Genomic DNA, 25,768 nt, shown 5'->3' with positions numbered 1-25,768 from the left:
TAAGTGACTTGCCCAGGGTCACACAGCTAGTCAGTGTCAAGTGTCTGGGGTCAAATTTGAACTCAGGTCCCCCTGACTCCAAGGCCAGAGCTTTATCCACTGCGCCACCTAGCTGCCCCCTTCACGTAGTTTTTTGAGTGATGTTACAGGTGATTATTGTCAACCCTGCTTTGTGCTGTACAAGTTAACAGTTCTAGTTTTAACCCTCCGGGATTCTAATGGGGTCGGTTGTTGTCCTTTGTTCTCAAAGAGGACCAGAAAGACATCGCTATGTCAGGGTCAAGGTATGGTGTGTCCAACTGTGACTGATCAGACCGTTATAAGCTCGGAATGCTGTACCACAGGTCGGACACAGTTGATATAGGATTCTAATATGATATACTTACTAATCCACACTGACGTTCTCTCTCCCTATTCCCTTCCAATCACTGGCAATGTAAGTGAATCTAAAAAAAAATGGATTTTAATTTCAGTTTCCAGTTTTCTCCCTCCCTCCAACCCTTCCCCCGTCTATTTTGAGGACAAGAAATGTGATACTCATTACATATGTGAAGTTGTGCAAGACATATCTTTCTACATTAGCCATGGTTTTTTAAAGGCAAGGAAAATAAAGAGAGAAAATAAAAATAGGCTTCAATCTGCACTCTGAGACCATCAGTTCTCTATCTGGAGCATTTTAGTGTAAGTGAATTTTAACAGTGGTCTCCTGGAGATAATGCCTCAATCCAAAGAACTCTTTGTGGCCCGGTGGATAGAATGCTGGATTTGGAATGAGGAAGACCTAGGTTTGAACCCTGTCTCAGACATCATACTAGCTGTATGACTGTGGATAGGTTGCTTAACCTCTCTGTGCCTCATTTTCCTTATCTGTAAAATTAAGGGGGTTGAACTTGATGGCCTCTTCTGGTTCCAAATACATGATCTCAAGACTGCAACAGAGGAAGATATTTTCTGGGGGCGGAGGACTTGGTTTCTCCTCAAACAGCATCAGTGCCTATTTGCTAGGGTCAACTGAGATAATATACATAAAGTAATTTGCAAACTTTAAAGCGCTATGTGTTGTTGTTGAGTCATTTTTCAGTTGTGTCTGACTCTCCTTGACCCCATTTGGGGTTTTCTTGGCAGAGATCCTGGAGTGGTTTGCCATTTTCTTCTCCAGCTCATTTTACAGACGAAGAAACTGAGGCAAACAGGGTGAAATGACTTGTCCAGGGTCATACAGCTAGTACATGTCTGAGGCCAGATTTGAACTTGGGAAGATGAGTCTTCTCCTGATCCAGCACTTTATCCACTGTGCCACTTGTAAATGCCATTGATTATCAACCATGAATATGAATGCAGGTGCTCACCCTGGTCATGTGGCCTGTGCTTCCTAACCCATTCGCAGCATGGAGCATGCGTTTTCTCCAAGCCCAAAGCCAAACTGACATACCTTTGACTCGCCTACCTCAGCAGCGGGCACTCCTCTTGGCTAGCTGTTCCTTCTCTCCATGTCTTACGCCCCCACCTTCCTGATGAAGTGGGCAGCCACTTCATTGAGTACTTCCTGCCTCCCCCCAATTCCCAGCAGAGACTCTTCCAGCTTTGAAGGCAAGCCAAGCTGATTTCCAGGCCACATGGCTCTTTTCAGACTCCAAGTCTCTTTTTGGCAAGAAAAGTGTATTCCTCCTCCATATGCATTGATTTGCCAATGCACTGTTTAAGTAATAAAAGCTTAGGAGTCATTCTATCAAAGAAGAGAATATTTCTGGTAAGCACAGTGAATAATTGCTGGACCCCAAAGAGCCTGGAGAAACACGTCCCCAAGTCCAGAAACATCAAGGACTGTGAAGCATCCCCCACTGGTCCTTATTCCTAGCTATTGCACTTTTCACAAGTTGGTATTTATTTCCTGTTGGTATGGCGACCCACACTCCATCTCTTATCACCAGGGGGAAATGTAGTAGTCCCTCATATAGACAAATCCTTTTATAAACGGCTTTTACAGACCCTACATTATTTCCTTTGAACCTCCTACTAGCCATTTGAGACAGGCATTATTTTCCCAATTTTATGTAAGAGAGAACTAAAGCTCAGAGGCTGTAAGTCCAAGACTACGCAAATAATTAGAGGCAGGATTGGGATTTAGATTTCAAGGACCTAGTTTTGTTGGGGTTTTTTTGTCCATTTATTTTTTCTAATGTTTTTTTTTCCAATTATATGTAAGAAAATATTTAACATTCATTTTTACAAAATTTTGAGTTTCAAATTTTCTCCCTCCCCTCCCCGCTTCCTAAAATGGTAAACAATTTGATATAGGTTATATATGTGCAATTGTATAAAACATATTTCCATATTAGTCATGTCGTGAAAGAAGAAACAGACCAAAAGGGAAAAAACACACATAAAAAAAAATAAAGTGAAAATAGTATGCTTCGATCATCAGTTCTTTCTCTGGAGGTGGTTACATTTTCTATCAAGAGTCTTTTGGAATTGTCTTGGATTATCTTGCTACTGAGAAGAGCTGAGTTATTCACAGTTGATCATCATACAATGTTGCTGTTATTGTATACAATGTTCTCCTGGTTCTGCTCATTTCACTTTGCATCTTTTCATTTAAGTCTTTCCAGGTTTTTTTTTGGAAATCCACCTGCTCATCATTTCCAAGGACCTACTTTTGATACCTATCTCTGTCCCTTACTGTTTGTATGACCTTGGACAAGTCCCTTTACTCCCTCTGGGCCTCTGTTTCCTCATCTGTAAAGTAAGGGGGTTGGACTCAATGACCTCTGGGTCCCTTCCAGCTCTATATCTAGGATCCCATGAGCTCATGAACCCAGGTTGTTGCTACTCTTCCCCCTTAACTACACAATCACTCAATATGCAGGGTGTCCCAAAAGTCTTAGTGCAGTTTCAAGCTTTATTAGCTAAAGTCTAAGTTTTTAAAACTTCACTAAGACTTTCAGGACAACCCATTGAACCAATTCTCAATTCCATATTAAAATGGAAGAGGAAAAATATGTCAGATAGTCCCAAATAGCAGACAGTAAAGAAATGTGTGGTGCAGAGTTAAGAGCAAGGAATATAGTCCCACTTACTTCCCTAGGTAATTTTAGGCAAATCATTTAAACTCTCAGGAGCCAATTTTCCTCATCAGTGAAATGGGATTTCCAAAGTCCCTTCTAGCTCCAAATCTTTGATCCTATGATTTCTTGTTATTAATTTTAGAGTTGAGGCATCTTCTTAGAACTTCTTTTAGAATCAGTTGGGGAATGGCTGAACAAGTTGTGATATATGAATGTAACGGAATACTATTGTGCTATAAGAAATGATGAGCAGGCAGACTTCAGAAAAACCTGGGAAGATTTGAATGAACTGATGTTGAGTGAAGTGAGCAGAACCAGGAGAACATTGTACACAGTAACAGCCACAATGTATGTTGACTAACTTTGACAGACTCATCTCTTCTTAGTTACTCAAGGATCCAAGACAACTCCAAAGGATTGATGATGGGAAATGCTGTCCACATCCAGAAAAAGAACTATGGAGTCTGAATGCAGATCAAAGCATATTATTTGCTCTCTCTCTCTTTTTTTTATTTCTTCTTTCTTGTGGTTTCTCCCATTGGTTCTAATTCCTCTTTACAACATGACTAATGTGAAAATAGGTTCAATATAAATGTATATGTAGAGCCTGTATCAGATTGCATGCTGTCTTGGGGTGGGGGGAGGGGAGAGATGGGGAGAAAATTTGGAACTCAAAATCTTACGGAAGTGAATGTTGAAAACTAAAAATAAATTAATTAATTTTTTAAAAATCCAAGATGAATACTAAAAAAATAAAGAATTTTTTTTACAATGCACCATAGAGTAAATTTACTTTCCTCATTAAACTTTGCTCATATTGCTGTTGAAATAAGCTTGCTTTTCCTGAACCCACATTGGTGGACCATGGAGGTGAGGAACCTAGATGCATGCTGATTAGTAATTATGAAGACACCTGGAAGGAAACTCGAGTGGTCATTTGGTCAATCAACTAGCCAATTAATAAACATGTTGTGCCAGGCTTTGGGTATAGAAGTACAAAGAATGAAAAAATGCCTACTCACAGCAAGCTTACATTCCATCCCCTGTACTTTATAGATGAGGAAACAGAAACCTTAGAAAACTCATGTGATTTACCCAAGGTCACAAAGACAAAAGTCAGGATTTGAACTCAGGTCTTGGGTTTGTTGATTCTGAGCTGAAAAGGACTTTATTTTTTTTGTTTTTTTTGTTTTTTTTTTTGCTTTTTGGTGAGGCAATTGGGGTTAAGTGACTTGCCCAGGGTCACACAGCTAGTAAGTGTTATGTGTCTGAGACCAGATTTGAACTCAGGTCCTCCTAACTCCAAGGCCAGAGCTCTATCCACTGTGCCACCTACCTGCCCCTTGAAAAGGGCTTTAAAAGTCATCTTGTCTGACTTCCTCGTTTTACAGATCAAGAATGTGGATAGTGACACGTGGCAGAGCTAGGATTCAAACCCAGATCTTCTGACTCACATTCCAGTGCTGTTTCCATCATGCCAAAGGACCTCCATTTTCTACAGAAAAATCACAAAGTATAGACTCCAATCTATTTCAGTCTAACAGACTTGTGTTAAGGTAGGGCATATGGAAATGTGCAAGTCATTGCTAGGCCCTCAACGCATGAAGAGGAAAACTAAAAAACATTAATTTTCACAGGTAGGAACTCATCCTACCCCCAAAAGCCCTTCCCAGAAATCTCTTTGAATTAAGAACAAATAACTCATTTGCCTGTCTTTCTGGTTGCCCTTGGGGGCAGCTTAGTGGCATGATGGATAGAGGGCCAACCCTGGAGTCAGGAGGACCCGAGTTCAAATCTGGCCTCAGACACTTCCTAGCTGTGTGATCTTGGGCAAGTCACTGTACCCTGTTGGCCTCAGTTTCCTCACATATAAAATGAGCTAGAGAACAAAATGGCAAACCACTCTAGTATCTCTGCCCAAAAAACCCCCAATGGGGTCACGAAGAGTTGGACATGAGTAAGTGACTGAATAACACTGACGTGTCTCCCCCCGAAATTCTGCTGGGCGAAGCTCAGGTCCGACCTCATTATCTCAGGCCAGCTAAGGCTGCTGGCTCACGTCCTACCTGCATCCCCTGCTGATTCTTTCCATTGAGATGCTTAGTCTTTGATCCACTCTCCCTTATTCAGCCCTCAAGCCAGTGGAATATTTAGACCAGGCCTCCTCCTCCCTAGCGAATGGTTTCTCTCTGGCTATCACTAAATAAAGTCCTGCGGTGACTGACATCCCTTTTTTTTTTTAAAGTAATAATAGCTCTTATATCCCTATCATTTTAAGACTTATAAATTGCTTTCCTTATGCAACAACCCTGTGTGACAGGTGATACAAAAAAAAAACATCTGCTCACCAGGTAGGTTGCAAGAAAGATTTCTAATTGGGTACAAGTTGGCCCGGATAGCCTCTGAGCATTTTTTCATCTCTGAGATTCTGTAAAATCATCCCCATTTAACAGATGAGGAAACTGAGAGATAAAAGGACTGCTCCCTTCCCACTCCCCAACAAGGTTATGTAGCTGCTAGGTGGTAGTACTGTGACTTTCTAAATTCAGCATGGTCGCTTACTCTGTTTTGTCCTGTCCTTTCCTCTGCAGTACCCCACCCGTAGGACTCTCTGTTCCAATGACTGGGGGTGTCAAAAAGGGAGGAAGGACCCACTGAGTAAAGGTATCTGTTCTTTCAAGTTCCTAAGACTGGGTGATGGAAAGCTGAGTCGTGGGTGAGACGCCAACACTCTATCTCCTCTTCCTAATTACATAAATGTTTTAAGAGAGGCACGATTCAAACTAGGCTCCTGGTAGTTTAGGTTAAATATTGGAACAGAATGAGATGCTCATGGAACATTGAGCAGTTAACAAAAGATTTGCTTAGGCGTAGCCAAGGAAGGACGTTCAGGACAGGGGAAAGATATTCCATGAGGATAGATCCTTGGTTCAGCTGAGCACAGCTGTCCTATGCTGGTGTTACTTACCCTGCTGGTCGACGGTTAGGAGGAGCCTTAGGGAGGAGCTGAAGCATCTTATGGTCTGGTGGTTTTTGTATTCTGGTCAGTGGACTGAGCCTTAGGTCAGTATTGGGAAAACTAACCTTAACCTGCACAGGAAGGGGCCTTAGGATACTGTTCTCACCACACCTGAGCCTCTGGCAGGAAGGTGCCTTGCCTTAGGTGGTGCAGTAGATAGAGTGCTGGGACTGAAGGCAGGAAGCCCTCAGTTCAAACCCAGCCTCAGATGCATACTAGCTGTGTGACCCTGGGCAAGTCACTTAACCTCAGTTTCCTCAACTATAAAATGGAGATGCTAATAGCACTTACGTCCCTCCCAGCTTGTTGTAAGGATCAAATGAGAAAATACTTGTATAACACTTAGTAGGTGCTTAACAAATGCTTAATTCCCTCCTTCTGTCACTTATCACCATCAGGCCAATAACTCCTCAGAAACCAGTCTGTATTAAAGTCCACTTTCATCATTGCCCCCTCTTGTGGTAAAGCCTGGTAGTGCATCATTCACATCAACAGAGTGAGCATCCTAACTGATGTGGGCAATGTATGATAAGCTAGAAAATGCTCCCAAACACTGCCTGCCCTCAGGGAGCTTTCTTTAGAAGAAGCTCAAATGAATGATCAATTAATAAGAATTTGTTTAATTCTTCAATTATTGTGAAAGCAGACACCATGAAGGTAAGCTCCTTTCTTTAAGTCCCTGCCCTCAAGGAGCTTAAATTCTATTGAAGAAAACAACATGTGCCTGTGTAAGGATAAAGGGAGTGGGGGAGCTATTATTAGCAGCTGGGGGTTCGAGGATAAAAGGTGGCTCTTGTTTAATAATTTGACTTTACTAAGTTGGTACGGATGTATTTTTGTCTGTGTTGTTTCAATTATGGAATTATTATAATTATAATAATTCTTTGATCCACTTGCCAAGTCTACACTTTGAATTAATTATTATCATTTATTATAAATGGACGTAAACCATGTGAGAGGAAAATGTTACTAAAAATGCAGAAGCTCCACATTTGCCCAAAACAAAAAAAGAAAGAAGGAAGGAAAGAAAAGAAGTCAGGGACTATAAAAATGGGAGGTATTCCAGGTGTGGTAGGATTGTGTATGCCAAGGGACAGAGATAGGCAACGCAATGTCAATCAATTAGTAAGTATTTATTAAGCACCTACAATGTGCCAGGCACTGTGCCAAGTAGCAAGTAAAACAATTGGTTGGAACATAGAGTACATGAAGGGGAGGGATGTATAATAAGCCTGGAGAAGTAGGCTGGAGTTAGACCTTTAAATGTCAGAAAGAGAAGTTTTTATGTTTTCCTAAAGGCAACAGAGAGTCACTGGACCTTTTTGAACAAGGTAGCGATGTGGTCAGAACTGGCTATAGGCGATTGACTCCTAACTGGTCTCCCTGACGTCAGCTCTCTTTCTTGCCAAGTCCACACTTTGAATCACCTCCCAATCCTACCCCCATTCTTCTTCTCTGTTTCAGTCTCTGATAAAGAGGTGACCCTTCTTGCGCACACCAACCTCTTTGCTTGTGCCCTTGAACCTATCACATTTCCTATGGCAGATCGCCTTCACAATCATCTGCTGCCTCTCCCTAATCTTCAATCTCTCCTTATCTCCTGGCTCCTTCTCTGATACCTGGAATCATGCCCCAATCTTCACCATCCTTAAGAACACTTCACCTTGTAATTCCTTCATCTTACAACATACTCCTGTTTCACAGCTAACCACCTAGAAGAAGCTGTCTACACTCACTGCCTCCATTTTCTTACCTCTCACTCCCCAGCTCCTTGTAATTTGGCTTCCAAATCCAAGACTCAGTTGAGGCTGCTCTCTCCAAGGTCACCAATGATATCATGACTACAGTTCTCAATCCAATGATCTCTCTGTAGCAACTGAAACTATTGACTAATCTCTCTATCTAGGTACTCTTTCTTTCTTGAATTTTCTTGTCGTTGATCAATGGTGGTTCTCTTCATACTTGTTGGTAAAATGCTTCTTCTATGTGACTGGAAGGATGGTAGTGCCAAAAGAAATTTGGAAAGTGCCACATTTAGGGGGGTGCGTGTGTATGTGTGTGTGTGTGTGTGTGTGTGTGTGTGTGTAGATAATGAGTTCTGTTTAGAACAAGTTGAGTTTTATATGCCTATGGAACCCCCAGGTGGAAATGCCCAATAGGCATTTAGTGATGCAGGATCACAGCTCAGAAAGAAGTCTAGGGCTGGGTATATAGCTTTGGAGTTATCTGCATAGAGTTGGTCACTGAACTCATGGGAACAGTTGAGATCATGAAAGAGAGTATAGAGAGAAGGGCCTGGAACAGAGCACTTGAGTACACCCATGAGTGCATCCACATGGGATGTGGATGATGGTCCAGCAAAGGAGACAGAATAGGATTGGGCAGCCAGGTAGGAGGAAAGCAAGACACACTTTCATCTTTTTTGATGCTTCCATTCTGCTCCATGGAAAAGAACTTCTTGGGTCTTCCTTGGGTTGGTTGATGTAAGTTTCTGTTTGGGTTTAATGGGGAATCTAGAGAAAAGATTTTCTCAATGGCCTCGATTTGAGGAAGGGGAGTTGGGTTATGTGATATCTAAGAGGTCCTTTACATCTCTAAGAATATACGATTCCTACAGGGATTCAGACAGGAAAGTGTGTGCAGTACAATGCAACCCGAAAGACCTGCGAGGTCTCTGCCTGGTGCCCCGTAGAACTAGAAAGAGATCCTCCTCGGTAAGTAAGAAGTGTTATCCATTCTTACCTCCCCCAATATCTTAACAAAGGTGAATTGTAAAATATAGGTTGTTGTAGGTCGCACCTCCCAACTCTAGGGATTCTCTGATTCTATTCCGTGCATAGTAGGTATTTGATCAATGTTTGTTGAATGAACAAATAAATGAATGAATGGATCAACCAGTGACTTGAATCTGTGCCTGCAGTGACAAAACAGAACCTAAGGCTATGCCTGATTTTTGTGGGATCAAGTCAAGCTGTGGCAGCAGGTAGGCAGCTAACATGTACTCTAGACTTACATGTAGACACAGCTAGTCTCTATCCAGAAGCTGCGTAACACAAAAGGTGGAGCCCAGGAAGCATAGAGTCATTGGGGTGTCATAGAGAAAGCACTAGACCTACAATTTCCTCCATCATCAGATCTCCGGTATCTGAGATCACCGTGCTCCTCCATCACACAGAGAAAGTGGATCAAAGGCTCTAGACTCAATTATCAAGTGATAGTCATGTCAAAGGAGTATAGGATAACTAATAGACAGGGAGGTTACCCATTCATGTCTGTACAATGGTGGCGGTGGTGGTGGGGCTTAGGGAAGATTTCATTAGGTAGGCATCCTGGAGAAAATATCTGGAAAGACAGAAGTAGGGGAGTTGGTTTCTGACCCTTCTCAACCTCCAACCTAAGAAACCCAGGACATCATTACAGTACGCTAGGGACGGATAATGAGATGTTAAACCAACATTAAAGATTTATCTACACATGGTGTTGTTTCACTAAGTGCGAAGTTGTTTTCTTTTTTTGAATTCGAAGGAGTGATTGGTCTTGGCTCAAGGAAGACTGGTCATATCAATCCCTGGTGGTCCCTTAAAAGGCTGAGCTCTACAGTTCTGCAGGAGTCTAGGGGGCAAATATCCATAGAGCTGGAACTCTATCCCTGAAAAGGAATCATTTTTCCCCTCTTGGGGGGGGAAGGGAGAGGGAGATTTTTTTCTATCTTCTACTCTGTGCCTCAGTTTTTTCATCTATAAAATGGAGGTGTTATACTAGATGGCTTCTGAGGTCCCTTCCAGTTCTAAACCCATGATCCTGTGAAGCAATTCTAGCTATTTTCTTGGCAGACCTAGCTCTTCTCAAAGCTTATGCCCTTCACCATCCTCCCATACCTCCAGTCCATAATGACCTTTCTTATCTTAGAATCTCACAAACCACTTGGTTTGCACTTCTCTTTGATTTTCCAAAAGATTATTTTGTATTATGGTTCTTTCTGTGTTTGCCAGATCCCCTTACTAGACTGAGACCATCTCATTAACGTTTTTCTCTCAGCTTATCATGGCGCCCTCCTGATAGGAATTGCTTAAATAAATCTTTCTGGATATTGTCAAAGATTTTGAGATTTGGAGCTGGGCCATGGTCATTACCACTCATTCTGTTTCTTCCTCCCAGGCCAGCTCTTCTAATTAGTGCTGAAAACTTCACTGTGCTCATTAAGAACAACATTGATTTCCCAGGCCACAACTATACCACGTAAGTGCTCTAAGTTCCTGACTCAGCTCAAAAAATAAATAAGGTGAACACAACCTCTTAATGAAAATTGGTTTGTTTTTCTTCTTCTAAAAATAGAATTCCATTTTTTTTTTGCAGAAGAAACATTTTACCAGGAGTCAATATTACTTGTACATTTCATAAGACTCGGAATCCGCAGTGTCCAATCTTCCGGCTAGGAGATATCTTCCAAGAAGTAGGAGAAAATTTTTCTGACGTGGCCGTGCAGGTAAACAAAGCCTTTTTGGGGGGGGGGGGGCGCAAAGAAGAGTGCCTGTGCCTGTGATTTCTTGCCTTAAAAGAGTTTGAGTTTAAAGTGGTATAAGGTGAAGACCACCATGAAGACCAAACATATCCACAAGGTGCCATGTCATGGGTTACTCTTCAGTAGCTCATGTCACTACTGCTCCCTCCTTTCAAGATAATGGGAAACAGCACAAATTATTCCACATGTCATTAGGCAAAGGTTTAATGAATAAAATGAATCTAGCCAAGGCTTCAAGCCTGGAAAATTTTCCTAAGACTCTTCATTGGTGGAGAGAATAATGGTGCTATGCTTTGTGCAAAGCCCAGGTTACAACAATAACATCATCATCATCATTAATAGCATTTATATAGTGCTTTAAGGCTTGCAAAGCTAATTTAATTATCCACATAGGGGTGGGGGCAATCCTCCTGAAACTAATGATTAGGAGGAGAATTGAGGACATCGAATTGTATATCACCCTTCTCTATATGTTGTCTCGTCTTTAGGGAGTAAGCTTCTTGAGCACAGGAACTACCTCAATTTTTGTACTGGTATCCTTAGCTCCTAGCATCATGCTTGGCTGCTATTAATCGATGGACAAGTATTTATTAAATGCATATTATGTACCAGACACTATACTAGGAATTAGGGATATAAGTACAAAGAATGAAATAATCTCAACTCACAAGGAGGTTCCATTCTAATGGGCAAGACAAGTATGTAAAAATATATGGTATAAATATTAAGTGAATAGATATACAAACACAAAATAGTTAAAAACAAGGTAGTTCAGGAGGGAGGACACTGGCAATTGGGGCAATCAGACTTCATGAAGGATATGGCACATAATAAACTCTTAAAAGTAATACTTTTCATCCATCCATCCATCCATCCATCCATTCTTAAGAATGAACATTATCTTGTCCTTGTAATATACAAATTAAGGGATTTAGAAAATGGTAGTTTCTCCACAATTAAGATACATTAGAACATCAGTTCTTTGGTGGCACAGACTATTTGACTTTTGGTCTTATATCCCCAGCACTTAGAACAGATGTTTGTCACATATAGGTGCTTGATAAATACTTGTTGATTGATTTGTGGGGGTGGTGTCTTCCTTTTGGTTCAGCTGTACTCTTTGCAGCTAGATGGTGCAGTGGATAGAGCACTGGGCCTAGAGTCAGGAAGACCCGAGTTCAAATTTGTCCTCAGACACTTACTAGCTGTGTGACCCCGGGCATGTCACTTTGCCATGTTTGCCTCAGTTTCCTTTTCTGGAAAATGAGCTGGAAAAGGAAATGGCAAACCACTCCAGTATCTTTACCAAGAAAACCCCAAATGGGGTTAGAGACATAGAATCTCAGAGTTAGAAGGAACCTCAGCGATCACCTAATCCATTCCCTACCTCAAAAAGAATCCCCATTATAACATTCCCGATGAGCGTTCATCTAGTTGTATTGAATGCCGACTGTGCTATGAGGAGCACAGAGAGTACAGAATAAAATACACTCTCTGCCCTCAAGGGTCTTAGAATTGAGTTGAAGACATGGGAAATACACAAATAAGAAGGGGCACTAATGATATTAGACAGCAATGGATAATATTAAACGAGTAGAGTGGATAGTAAATGCCAATTGTGGGGGAGGGTCACTTTGGACTGTGTTTCTTGAGGGAGGGGTTTCCTGTAACTTTGGATCGAGTCTGAAAGGACGGCTGGAATTCAGCTAGTTGGAGAGCGAGATGGAGGACGCAACAAGAAGAGAGCGGAGATCTTGAGGCCATTGTGGGAGAGTGTAGACCAGCTTAGCTGAAGCTGCGGTCTGGTATTGATGACAGTGAAGTAAGCCTTTGCCCTGAAGTAGTTCACATCATCTCATGTTTCATGTTTCCAGGGTGGAATTATGGGCATTGAGATCTACTGGGACTGCAACTTAGACCGGTGGTTCCATTCCTGCCGTCCAAAGTATAGTTTCCGTCGTCTTGATGACAGAACCACCATCGAGTCCTTGTATCCCGGCAATAACTTCAGGTAAAGCCCTACAAGAAGTCAGTAATAACAGGTGGTCGACTTTCCTAGGTTTTGTCGGTATTTCCTGGTACACCAACATGCTAAATTTATCCCCAGTACTTGTCATGGTGCTTGGCTCATAGAAAATAATTCTTTTTTTTGCCTTTTTTTTAAAGGCAATTGGGGTTAAGTGACTTGTCTAGGGCCACACAGCTAGTAAGTGTCAAGTGTTTGGTCTAAGGCTGAATTTGAACTCAGGTCCTCCTGACTTCAGGGCCGGTGCTCTATCCACTGCGCCACCTAGCTGCCCCTCATAGTAAATAATTAATAAATTATCTTTCTGTCTATCTATCTATCTATTAATCTATCTATCTATGTACCTTTTATTGTTGTTTAGTTGTTTCAGTCCTGTCTGACTCTATGACTCCATTTGGGGTTTTCTTGGCAATGATACTGAAGTGGTTTGCCATTTCCTTCTCCAGATCGTTTTACTTTTGAGGAAACTGAGGCAAACGGGGTACAGTGACTTGCCCAGGGTCACACAGCTAGTACGTGTCTGAAGCCGGATTTGAACTCAGGAAGAGCAGTCTTCCTTACTCCAGGTCCAGCATTCTCTGCACTATGGCGCCACCTAGCAGCCCTACCTGGGTACCTCCCTATATAAATTACATGCCAGGAGTAATAACATTTAATAAATGTTTGCTAAATGAGTGAGTCACTAGATTATCTCTAAGATCCCTTCCACTAAACTCTGTAATTCAAAACAACAAAATAAGGAGGAAGTTTTAGTAAACTTTTTGACAGTTAGTGAACTGGCAGGGGATGGAGGGAGGCAGAAGAGTGTGTGTGTGTGTGTGTGTGTGTGTGTTTAATGCTGCATCTTCTGGCTGAATAGTTTTTGATCATCACAGGAAAAGTGAACATGATTAGACATTGCCTGTCAGCAGAAGCTAGACTGGGAAACCATAAGGAGCAATCTGTCAGTTAGATGTTAGTAAATACCCTTTGAGTCCCCAAGCTAAGCCTGAGAACATTAGCTCCCAGGGTGATGTTGAGTTCTCTGGAAAACAGAGACAGGTATTCCACTGCTTTTTACTTAGAATAAATTGTTAGATTATGACTAGACAATGGAGGAAAGCTCTGTAGAAAGAGAAAATGGGGGCATCTGAAAGGTTTCCCCATAAGTTCTTCTTAAAATAATGTTACAAGTTAAGAAAAGCCAGATTATACCATTAATCAATCCAAATCAATTCAATCGAACAAGTATGTGTTAAGTACTATGTGCCTAGCACTGTGGTAGACACAGGGAATACAAAGGCAAGCATGAACTCCTACCTGTCATCAGGGAGTTACATTTTGCTGGCTATCTCCTTACAGGTGGACTCTACAGGTTATGCCATACACTTGAGACACACAGTCTTCCTCGATTTTTCTCAAAAGGTAATGGGGGAGGGGCAGCTAAGTGGCACAGTAGATAGAGCACCGGCCCTGGAATCAGGAGGACCTGAGTTCAAATCCAGCCTCAGAGACATAACACTTACTAGCTGTGTGACCCTGGGCAAGTCACTTAACCTCATTGCCTAGCCAAAAAAAAAAAGAAAGGTAATGGGGGAGGGTCTTGGTCTGCTCCTCCACATTATGGTTCAGTCCCTTGCTGTACCTCTAGCTGCTTGTATGTCAGTAAGAGAGTAAGTTAAAACTGGTGGTCTCTATCTTTTGCTTGAATGTGCTGAATTACCAAACTAGGTTTACATTCAGTTCTGCATCCTAACATATTTACAACTGAAACCATTAATTTAAAAACTATAAAATGCTGTTAAATTCTGTCTGCTTTATTAGTTGAAATGAATGCAGCCTACCTTCAGCCATCAGACTTCTTTCTAATCTTTCAGCCAGTTAAGTTTTTAAAAAGCTATTTTTAGGAAGAAAAATACAGTTTAAAAGATTTCCTTCAAATCCCCAGGGGGTAGGGAGACAGAGAGAGGCAGAAGAAGAAGATGAAGATGTAAGGAGGGAGAGATAGGGAGAGAAGAAAGAAGGTAAGTGGCAAGGGAGAAGAGAGGAGAGAGACAGGGGGAGAGAGAGAGAGAGAGAGAGAGAGAGAGAGAGAGAGAGAGAGAGAGAGAGAGAGAGAGAGAGAATAAAGAAGGTAAGTGGTAAGGTAAGAAGAGGAGGAGGAGAAAGAAAGAGGGGAAAGATATATCTAGAGGGCCATGTACCTTATGATCCCTTAGTCCAGATTCTTGGGTTATGACTCCCTTGTGATACTTTGCCTTGACTCCAAATTCTTCCCTCTTTCCCCTCAAGTATTCTTTCTCTAAAGTGCTGGATCTTGGTATTCCAAGGACTCAGAGAGATAGGGTTCAGGAACTCCCACTACCTGGCCACCTAGCTCTTCTCTCCATGGCTGCCATCTCTGAGGCTGAGTGGGGAAAAGTAGGTGGTCCCTGGTGGGAAGTGGGTGCTGTGCTTATGTACATTCGCTCATCAGGGACCCAGATCTGGCCTACCTCAGTTGTCTTTGGATCTCATGCCAATATGGACATACAAACTACATAAAATAGGAAGGGATTCTTACTATTATGGAAGTTTAACTTTATTGAAATGCTCATGGCAAAGTTCCTTTAAATTTCATGTGGCTTTTCTCCTCTCATTGGAGGGAGAACGGGCTATATGTGGGGAATGTAAAGATGGAGAGAGATGGAGAGAGAGGAGATAGAGACAGATGGGGAAAGAGGAGGTAGAGAAAGAAGAGTGGAGAGAGGAAGAGAGATGATATGTTCAGAGGTGGAAGGAGTGAGAGAGGAGATGGAGAGAGACAGTGAGAGGGAATGAGAGGATGAAGAGAAGAAGAAGAAGAAGAAGAAGAAGAAGAAGAAGAAGAAGAAGAAGAAGAAGAAGAAGAAGAAGAAGAAGAAGAAGAAGAAGAAGAAGAAGAAGAAGAAAGGGAAAGAGAGGAAATGGAGAGAAATGGAGAGGAGGAAGGGAGAGGAGACAGAGGGGGAAAGTTGGAAATAGAGAAAGATGGAGAGACAGAGAAGGATAAGAAAAGGCAGGGGGAAAGAGAAAGGGGAGAGAGAGAAAGAGAGTTGGAGAAGGAGAAGGTGGGGAGGAAAGGAAGAAAGGAGAGGGGAGAGATTGAGGGGAAGATGGAGGGGAGAGAAGGAAATTGAAAGGAGAGAGAGATGAGGAGAGACAGAAATGTTTACGGTCTGGCCTTTGAAAGCAGAATTTTACAGACTACACAGTAACTATTACATGTGCAAAGCCAGGCCTTGATCCACTTAGAGGGTAGAAATCTGGTGGACCAAAGGAAAACAAGTTTCTTGCATGGCCATGAAAACAAGTTCCTGGGCTGGAGAGCATAGATCAGATTATTGAGTGAAAGGAAATGAATTTTAAACTGAGATGCACTTTACTACAGCCTGACACAAATACACAGATGACTCAAACTATACTTTCTGTATACCAGCAGAGGGTATATTTCTTATGATCCCCCATACTCATCCATTTTAAGCACCTACTATACATTGAGCACTGTGCTAAGGAGTAGGGGTACAAAGAAAGGTGAAAGACAGTCCCTCTTCTCTAGGAGCTGGCGACCTTGAAAAGAGAGGGGGAGGTTTGCTGAGTTGGGCAGCCAGGGTGGAAAAGATCTGAGGAGGTGTGGGTGTCAGAGTGGATTTCATCTTGCAGAATGATGAGTTTCTGGAAATGACGGAGTCTAGGAAAGCAGCCAAGAGTGGGAAATGATCAAGATTCCCTGGCCACTCTCCTTAAATGCTGGAGGGTCAGATGGGAGCTCCCAGGTGCCCACACTGCCGCCTTTCCCGTCCATCCTCTCCACACAAAGAGAGACAGAGAAGCCTCAGGGGCAGGGGTTGCTGAGGATTTTGAGCCTTGGAGTGACCTCATCTTCCCAAGTGATACATTTCTGGAGATGACGAGAACCAGGAAAACAACTGGATGAGAAAGGATCCTGTTTTTGTCTATTATTATGAGTTGAAGGAACTTGTCAGGCAGAAGTCAAATGATTCACCCAGGACCACATAGAGCTAATAAGTGTCTGAGTCTGGATTTGAACTCAGATCTTCCTAACTCCAGGCTCTGTCCACTTGGCCTCCAGCTACCACTAAGGCAGATCTCCCTCCCTCCCCCACTCCCACCTTGGCAGAAGGCATTAGAGAGTTTTAGTGGCTGGAAAGTTGCTCCCCCGCTGCAAGGCTGGTGACCAATGATCCTCAGAAACTGACCTACATATACCCCACTACTGTGTCCAAAGTCCTTAGCCTTCAATGCTCACCAGGACTTGCTTTTTGCTGGCTTGGGGTCTGAGAATCTTGGGACTCCTTTGGCGACTCTAAAAGACTATCAGAATTATAAGAAGGGCTGCGATTTTGGGATGGATGGAAGGAGTGCCCACACACATAAATACCCACAAAATCATGGATGCCTGAGATTGAATGAGTCACAACTGAACCAGAAAATGGACTGTCACTTATTACCTATGTGACCTTAACCTCTCCAGGCCTCAGTTTCCCCATCTTTAAAATGAAGGATTTGGACTAGATGATCTTGAAGGTCACAGCTATAAATCTATGACCCTATCATTGTGTCATTTAACCTCTCTGGGCCTCAGTTTATCCATCTGTAAAATGAAGGAATTGGGCTATATGGCTTCTGAAGCTACTTCTCGTTTGAAATCTATGTGTAACAAAGCAGGACAGACTTTTCCTCCCTTATCAATAAATTTTTCACATTTTGCTAACTGTATATTCTTTCTCTCTTGTAGATTTGCCAGATATTATATGGAAGGAAATACAGAAAAACGAAATCTGATCAAAGCTTTCGGAATCCGGTTTGACATTCTGGTCTTCGGCACAGTAAGCATCTCTCCTCCATCCATCCCCCGTGCCCAGTTATCCCTGGAACTGCTCAGAGGAATGAAGTGTCTCTATTCCTCCGGGCCACAGTGGTTGCCTTGTATTTCGAAGGTAGAAAAATGATCAAGGAGGAAGAAATGCCCTGTCTATGAGCAGGTCAACTGAAAGCAGGGAGGGTGAGAAAATTTTAGCATTCAAATGAAGAGAATTCAGCTGATGAGAATTATTGTTTATTTACACTTAAGGCATTCCTATTTGCCAACAATTTAATGAAAATGTGAGCTCCTTGAAAGCAAGGGCACTTACTTTCTCTTTGCATCCTCAATGCTTGGTACACAATAGATGAGGATTGTAGACCTATGCTTGGGGCAGCTAGGTGGCGCCACAGTGCACAGAACATTGGGCTTAGAATCAGGAAGACTCATCTTCATGAGTTCAAATCTGTCTTCAGACACTTACTAGTCACTCAACCCTGCTGGCCTCAGTTTCTTCATCTGTAAAATGGGCTGGAGAAGGAAATGGCCAACTACTCCAGTATCTCTGCCAAGAAAACCCCAAATGAGTTTATGAAGAGTCAGACATGACTGAAAACAAGTGAACTGAGACCCATGGTTGGGGAACTCCAGGGTGATAAAACTCCCTTTACTAATGCAAGTCAGCACTTGTAGTCTTTTTTCTTTCTTTTTCTTTTCTTTTTTTTATAGTGAGGCAATCGGGGTTAAGTGACTTGCCCAGGGTCAAACAGCTAGTAAGTGTCAAGTGTCTGAGGTCAGATTTGAACACAGGTCCTCCTGACTCCAAAGTCAGAGCTCTATCCACTGTGCTACCTAGCTGCCTCTGTAACTAGTAGTCTTTTTTTTTTTTGGCTAAAAACACCATCAATAACTCCCATTTTCTTTTTTGTTTTGTTTTGTTTTGTTTTTGTTAGGCAATAGGATCAAGTGACTTGCCCAGGGTCACACAGCTAGTAAGTGTCAAGTGTCTGAGGCCAAATTTGAACTCAGGTCCTCCTGACTCCAGGGACAATGCTCTGTCCACTGTGCCACTTAGCTGCCCCAACTGGTAGTCTTAAAGAATTGAAAAGTTAAGTGACTTGCCCAGGTTCACACAGTCAGTATGTATCAGAGGGGACACTTGAAACCAGGTCTTCCTAACTATTAGACCAGTTCTTCATCCACTACCCACCCTCCCCCTGCTGCCTCTCATGAACTATTAATGATGATAATAATAACAACATAATTATAAATTATTTATTATGGCTAATAAATAGTCATATTATTATATATAACATTATTATACATTGTTATTTTATATTACATTATATTATACCATCATTAATAATAGTTATAGTTAATACTTAAAACACTCCTATGAGGCAGACAGTCCAAATACTAGGTGGCATAGTAGATACAACACTGAACTACAGGAAAACCTGAGTTTGAATCCTGTCTCAGACTCTTACTAACTGTAAAATGAGAGTAATGATGGCTCCCACTTTCAAGGGTTACTGTGAGAATCAAATTATATAAGCTATGTAAAATACTTGACAAACCTTAAATCAGTATAGAAATGCTCACTAATATAATTTACTACTGTTGTAGAGCTGAATGTGTACTGACTAGCTTGAATGTTTATTGATTGACTAACCAAAGACATTAAGACTCAAGGCTGATGCGCAGAACCAGACAGTTAAATGTGTCTAGTCAGTAGGGTGCAAATGAACCACCAAAAATCAAGAGAAATGGCCCTTTCTCAGGGGTCTTTAATCTTTTTTGGGTACTGGACCCCTAGGGTCTAGCCTAGGGACTCCTCAGACTCCTATTTCTAAACACATTGAGGACAACTAGGTGGCAAGGTGGATAAAGTGCCTGGCCTGGAGTCAGGAAGACTAATCTTTGTGAGTCCAAATCTGGCCTCAGACACTTACTAGCTGTATGACCCTGGGCATGTCACTTAACACTGTTTACCTCAGTATCCTCATCTGTAAAATGAGCTGGAAAAGGAAATGGCAAACCACTCCAGTATCTTTGTCAAGAAAACCCCAAATGGGGTCACAAAGAGTCAGACATGGCTGAAAAATGACTGAACAACAACAACAAACATAAAATAAAGTACTTAAAATTACAAAGGATAACAATAATATTGAAATATAAACGTCCACAAATGTATAACCTCTATTTGATTGTTTACTGCCTCAGGGAAGTGGGAATGGATACAGGGAGGGATGGAGGGATAGAATCTGGAACTTAAAACTTTAAATAAAAGTGTTTAAAAATTTTTTTAAAATAAAGAATATTGATAAAAATACAGGCATCAAAATAATAAAAATTCCAAGTTCATGGCCTTCCAAATTCTGTCCCTGGCCCTCAGGTAGAGAACTCCCACTTTAGATCTATGCTTCTATGATTTTAGGAACCCCAAAAACATGAGCAGGAATTTGTCCAGACACACGCTTCCTGACATTTGCTATTAGACCCAAAGGAAGCACCTTGGAAGTTCCACCTTCTAACTGCAAAGCAATCGTTCTGGAATGGCCCTCAGCTCCATTTCTGGAGGATTCAGGTATGCTCAGGACATGCCCGGGGCCATTCCCAAGCTGGATCACAGGAACAGAGCTTATGGAAGTCAAACAGTGGATAAGCTTTTAATTGAAGGAAGCGTGACTCCCATGTTATTGTGCCCATGTTATGAGCGTTTCAGATGGATCTTTCAAATCATGATGCCTTAATTCTGTCACATAACAGGTATCTTCATTCTGCCATCCATCAATGGCAGTTACGATGTCAGAGTGTGACTGCTTCCATTCTGAATTTTAAGTTAACATGTCCCATTTTGTTTAAGGGAGGAAAATTTGACTTTATCCAAGTGGTCGTGTACATTGGATCAACTCTCTCCTATTTCGGTTTGGTGAGTATCTCATTTCTATAAGTCTTTTTTTTTTTAATGCTTTGATTTGTTTTGTTTGGCTATGTGATTTCATCAGTTTAGGGAATTGGGGTGAGCAAACTCCCTTCGCCAATGGAGATTAGCAACTTCTCTTAAATTTGCTAAGATTATGGTTGTAGACAGTAACAGCAACATTGTGCAATGATCAACTATGAATGACTTCTTCGCTTTTCTCGGCAATACAATAATCCAAGACAGTTCTAAAAGACTCATGACAGAAAATGCTGTCCACATCCAGAGAAAGAACTTTAGAGTCCGAATGCAGATCAAAGCACACTATTTTCACTTTTTCTGGTGGTTTTTCCCTTTTATTCTGTTTTTTCTTTCACAACATGACTAATGTGGAAATGTTTAACATGATTCAGATTGCTCGCTGTCTTAGGGAGGAGGGAGAAGAGGGAGGGAGAAAAATTTGGAACTCGAAATTATATAAAAATGAACGTTGAAAACTCTCTTCACCTTTAATTTTAAAAAAATATTATTTACAAAAAAAAGACTATAGTTGTAGAGGGCTGTGTGGGGCACTGAGAACTTATAGCTAGTAAGAACTGGAGGGAGGACTTAAAACTAGGTCTTCCTGATTCCAAAGACAGCACTCTCTCTGCTATGCCAAATTGATTTTCCAGACATTCAAAGACTATTTGGTGAAAGAAGAGCTCAAACCTCGTTACATTTTCCCTAGGCCACAGTGTTCATCGATTTTCTCATTGATACGTACTCAAGTACCTGTTGCCGATCTCGTGTTTATCGCTGCTGTCCGGTCTGTGAGCCCTGTGGGGTCAATGAGTACTACTACAGGAAGAAGTGTGAGACCATTGAGGAGCCCAAACCGGTAAGGGATGGATACCATATTTCCCTTAACTATGCAAATGTCAACATAATGTTCGACATTGGTCAACTCAGTAAAAAAAAAAATCAAGTCAGTGATTAGGTACCATGCTAATGGTGCCAAAGTCACAAGTTCCAACCCTATGTGGGCCATTAAACTGCACTCTGTTGCCAGGAGACTATTCCTTTAAGCATAGCCAACTTTCTCTTAGGAGTTTGCCAAGGCTTTAAAAGAAACCCCCTCCCCACAATAAAGTGGGGAATTAAGGAGCAGAGACAACAAACTTCACTGATTATTTCATTTGGTCAAGGGCCGGCTGGCCGAGAATCAATCACATTGAACCCTAGTTACGGATGAGTGCCCAAAGAATTACTATTCAAGACTTCAGCTTTGAGTTTCATTATCCCCCTTCTTCATAGCCACATAACTGGCACTTTAGAACAGCACAGACAGAGCATTCCTTTGTTTTTTCAATATATCTGTCTTTTCCCTGACAACACTGTTCCATGCACAATTTGTTGACTATTGTACAGAATTTTAAAAACTGTAAGAAGAAATTCATCTTCAATGCAAAAAATCCCCCACTAGCTTATGACGTAAAATAAGATGAATTGCTTAGGTTTGCTAACTTATTTTGTAATATGGTAATATTGTTATTATTATAGTAATGCAGTGGGAGAGTGAGATCGAAGGGTAAAAATTACCTAAGAGCAAGACTTATTTCTCAAAGCTTTATTGTCGTAAAAGCTAACGGAACCAAGCAGTGTCAGGAGGCTGGCTGGTTGGCTGGAAGGGCAATGGGGACTGCTTATATTGGAGCTGAAGGGGGAGTGACTTATAGAAATTTGCAATGATGTAATCTTCGTTGCTATGCAAGCAAAAAAAGACTTGTGCCTGCGCTTTACTGGGTCTTCTGGGTGGCTATCAAATAGCTATACTTTCACTCTCGAGAGTCCCTTCATTATCATATTCATGAGATGTTAATGAGGGCTTTGACATCACAGAAGTTACTATCGGGCAGTAAGGAGTCTCATTGTGCTTTCATGGTCTTGGGAAAATCCCTTGACCACAATGTCGCTGGTGATAGGGTGAGCTGAGAGTCCCTACACCACAAAGTCGTGGGTGGGCTGTGGAGGGGTAAGGTTGTCTATTCAGCATATGGGGGAAGTAGTTGTCTGCTCAGCATATGGGGGAAAGGGCTCAGTATATATGGGGGCAGGACAGGGCCTCGTTGCTCTGGAGGAAAAATAGGACTTTGTTGCTCTTCATTTTATTATATTATATTTGCTTTCTAATATTTTATTTTGCTATATGCAAGTCTTCTGGAACTAGTCACATTAGAAATTACTGATAGCTGAGAAAATACAAATGATTTCAGAAGTTTTTAAGGGATGCTTGAGAATAAAGCTAATTTAGGTCATAAGCACAAGACCTTCCAAAAGTGTGGTCCAGGGGATGATTTCTGAGACTAAGAAGATGTCTGATATGCATTTCTGGCTCATGGTTGAAGTGGAATTGACAGAAATAATTAATTTCTAGTGGGCCCCAGGATATGGACAGATAATCAATCAATCATTTATCAAGGGCTTATTATGTGCTGGACCCTTTGCCAAGTTAAGATATAAATAATACTCCTCCCTTCAATAATGAGATATTATTTGTAAAATTATTTAGCACACTGCCTGGCACTTAGTAGACGCTTAATAAATGCTTCCTTCCTTCCCCTCCCTCCTTTCCTTCCTGCCTTCCTTCCTTCACTCCTCTCTCCCTCCCTCCTTCCTTCTTTCCTTCCTTTCTTCCCTTAAGTAATGTTGATATACTATGTCAAACAGGCAATCACAACCTCATGAGACTTACATGAAAACCAGGTTTATTATAAGAGAAATTAATATGCATGTGGAACCCAAATCGTTCACAATCCATACAGAGGTTTCCATATTTATGACAGCAGGACACCAGGAAGCTCCGTCTAAAGGGGCATGGCACTAGAGGGGAAAAGGTACAGTAAAGGTGGGAAAAGGACAAAACCCATCTCAAAGGGGAGGAGCAAAGTGACTGGCAAAAGCCAAATTCTCGGGACAGCTAAGTGGCACAGTGGATAAAGCGCCCGGAGTCAGGAGGATCTGAGTTCAAATGTGGCCTCAGACATATAACATTTACTATCTGTGTGACCCTGGGCAAGTCACTTAACCCCATTGCCTAGCCAAAAAAAAAAAAAAAAAAAAGCCGAGTTCTTTTCCCTTGAGAACCCCTAGACTATGAAGAGAGGAGGAGGGTCCGCTTATCTGCAGGGTCCCAACTGCACAAGCGGTTTCTCAGCCTAGCACAGACTGACTGGCGCCTGTCTTGACTCCCAGGGACACACAGGGAGTCCAGTTTGGGATGCAAACAACAAATTATGTCAGCTGGGGGCGGGGGGGGGGGCTGTCCTTGACACATTCAGGGTTTCCTCCATACACTGGGGCCAGTGTTTCTAGAAAATAAGGCCACTCAAAAAGGGACCCCTTAATAGCCCTTAACAACTACGTGGTCATCATTGTGAGGAAATCATTTTATCTTTCCTTTTCTTTCCCCCTAGACTTTAAAGTATGTGTCCTTTGTGGATGAACCCTACATTCGAATGGTGGACCAGCAGTTGTTGGGGAAAAGTCTGCAAGAAATGGAAGGTGAAGAGGTTCCAGTAAGTTAAGCCATTTATATTTATGCTTAGGGATTGGCTTATTGGTTTGAATGAGACAAACAAAGACAGGTCATTGCAGAAGTTTTAAGCTTTTTAAAACCTTAAACATGAACTAAGACTTTTGGGACACCCCATACATGTAAAGTGCTTTGCAAACCTTGGAAATATTAGCAATTACTTTTCCCTCCATCAAAAAATAAAGCTATAAGTAGTCTAGGATAGAGTTAGATGAATGGAAGTATGGCTGTGTGCTTTGTGGGGAAGAGTCTTGCTTCTCAAAAATGGATTGTCTCTATTCCTAGGACATGAACCATTTTCGGTTGAGTTGGTCTTCGCTGAATGGGTCCATCTTGACTTCTTGATAGATTTCTTCCTGTGGCATATTAGATAGGGCCTTAAACTTGGAATTAGGAAGTCCAACATTAGATATTGACTAGCTGTGAGAGACTGGGCTAGGAACTAAACCTCTCCGTGCCTCAGTTTCCTCATCTGTAAAACGAGGCCGTTGGACTGTTTGGCCTCCAAGGTCTCTTCCTGCTCTAAGCCTATGATGCTTAGGAGAAATTAATTACAAGAGAAATTAATATGCATGTGGAACGCATGCACCTCCTTCTTCCCTAACCCTGCCCTTCCTTCTCACTTCGCTTTTTCTAGGAATGATTGTACCATCATCCTTCTCCAAATCAAGGTTGAAACCTCAGTTTTATTTATTTACTTTTTTTGGTGAGGCAATTAAGTGACCTGCCTGGGGTCACACAGTTAGTAAGTCTGAGACCGGATTTGAACTCAGGTCCTCCTGACTGCAGGGCTGGTGCTCTATCCACAGCACCATCAAGCTGCCCCTCAGTCAGTTTTAATTCTTCCCTCCCTCTCCTCTCACTGCTTCTAGTTGCCCAATGTTGTTGATTCTACCTCCCCAGCAACCCCCACATCTATTCTCTCCCACTTCTCCTCCATAGTACCACACCCTTTGACACATCTTCCTTAGACTGATTTCACAGTTGCCCAACTGTGTCCAGATGGTGACCACATGAGAGAATTGTGCAATTGACTGAACCACAAGGACTCCATCTTGTGACGCAAATCTGGAACTGTTTAGTTCTCCTTCTATTCAGTTACAGATCTAGTCCAACTTCTGTCTTGCAAGAAAAGTTATTCAATTATGGGAATTGTGAGAAAACTTTAATGCATTGTTTGAACCTAGCCTTGCGGGGCTGGGAAGCTGGACCACCTCTCCCTGCTGCCTAGAATCCTTAACTAAGGACGGAGGTTATGCTGACCAGAAACCCAGTCAGATCCAAAGATTGATGAGAGGAGTTTTCTCACAATTACACATTTCAAGCAACTCATACTTCTTATCTGAAAACTGGTCCCATACTTATTAATCATACTTATTCCTTTGATTAAATACAGATATTTGGAGGAGAGTGGGGCATCTCTTTTTCTGATTTCAGGGAATTGCACCTGTTTCCTCTCTCCCTCTCTCCTGACTCTGAAAGCCCCTACTCTTTTCTCCAATTAGGAATCAGATAACCTAATCTCGTGTTCTGGTTCTGTCGGACTCTCCATGACCCCATTTGGGGTTTTCTTGGCAGAGATACTGGAGTAGTTGGTTATTTCCTTCTTCAGCTCATTTTACAGATGAGGAAACTGAGGTAAACAGGGTTCAGCGACATGTTTAATGTCACACAGCTAGTAGTGTCTGAGGTGGGATTTGAATTCAGGGAGATGAGTCTAGGCCTGGCACTCTATCTATTCTGCCATCTCCCTGGTTTATATCCCATTGTTTTCTTTCTTTCTTTCTTTCTTTCTTTCTTTCTTTCTTTCTTTCTTT

The 25,768-nt window shown here is 41.8% G+C and overlaps 1 protein-coding gene across 1 annotated transcript in view; it reads left to right on the top strand.

Annotated features, from left to right (window-relative positions):
- LOC114036863 (P2X purinoceptor 7-like) overlaps window positions 1–25,768 on the top strand; it is a 41,373-nt gene that overhangs the window by 11,539 nt on the left and 4,066 nt on the right. The window contains exons 4-12 of the mRNA XM_027853588.1: window positions 5,657–5,729; window positions 8,702–8,798; window positions 10,243–10,323; window positions 10,441–10,570; window positions 12,481–12,617; window positions 17,389–17,479; window positions 20,321–20,386; window positions 21,108–21,257; window positions 23,833–23,934. Coding sequence (XP_027709389.1) covers window positions 5,657–5,729; window positions 8,702–8,798; window positions 10,243–10,323; window positions 10,441–10,570; window positions 12,481–12,617; window positions 17,389–17,479; window positions 20,321–20,386; window positions 21,108–21,257; window positions 23,833–23,934 — 927 coding nt within the window. The remainder of the gene's footprint in view (window positions 1–5,656; window positions 5,730–8,701; window positions 8,799–10,242; window positions 10,324–10,440; window positions 10,571–12,480; window positions 12,618–17,388; window positions 17,480–20,320; window positions 20,387–21,107; window positions 21,258–23,832; window positions 23,935–25,768) is intronic.

This window comes from Vombatus ursinus, unplaced genomic scaffold (genome assembly GCF_900497805.2).
Source record: "Vombatus ursinus unplaced genomic scaffold, bare-nosed wombat genome assembly UNPS02009994.1, whole genome shotgun sequence".
Classification (NCBI taxonomy): Eukaryota; Metazoa; Chordata; class Mammalia; order Diprotodontia; family Vombatidae; genus Vombatus; species Vombatus ursinus.
The sequence above is the reverse complement of the archived record's forward strand: the minus strand, read 5'-3'. Positions and strand labels throughout refer to the sequence as shown.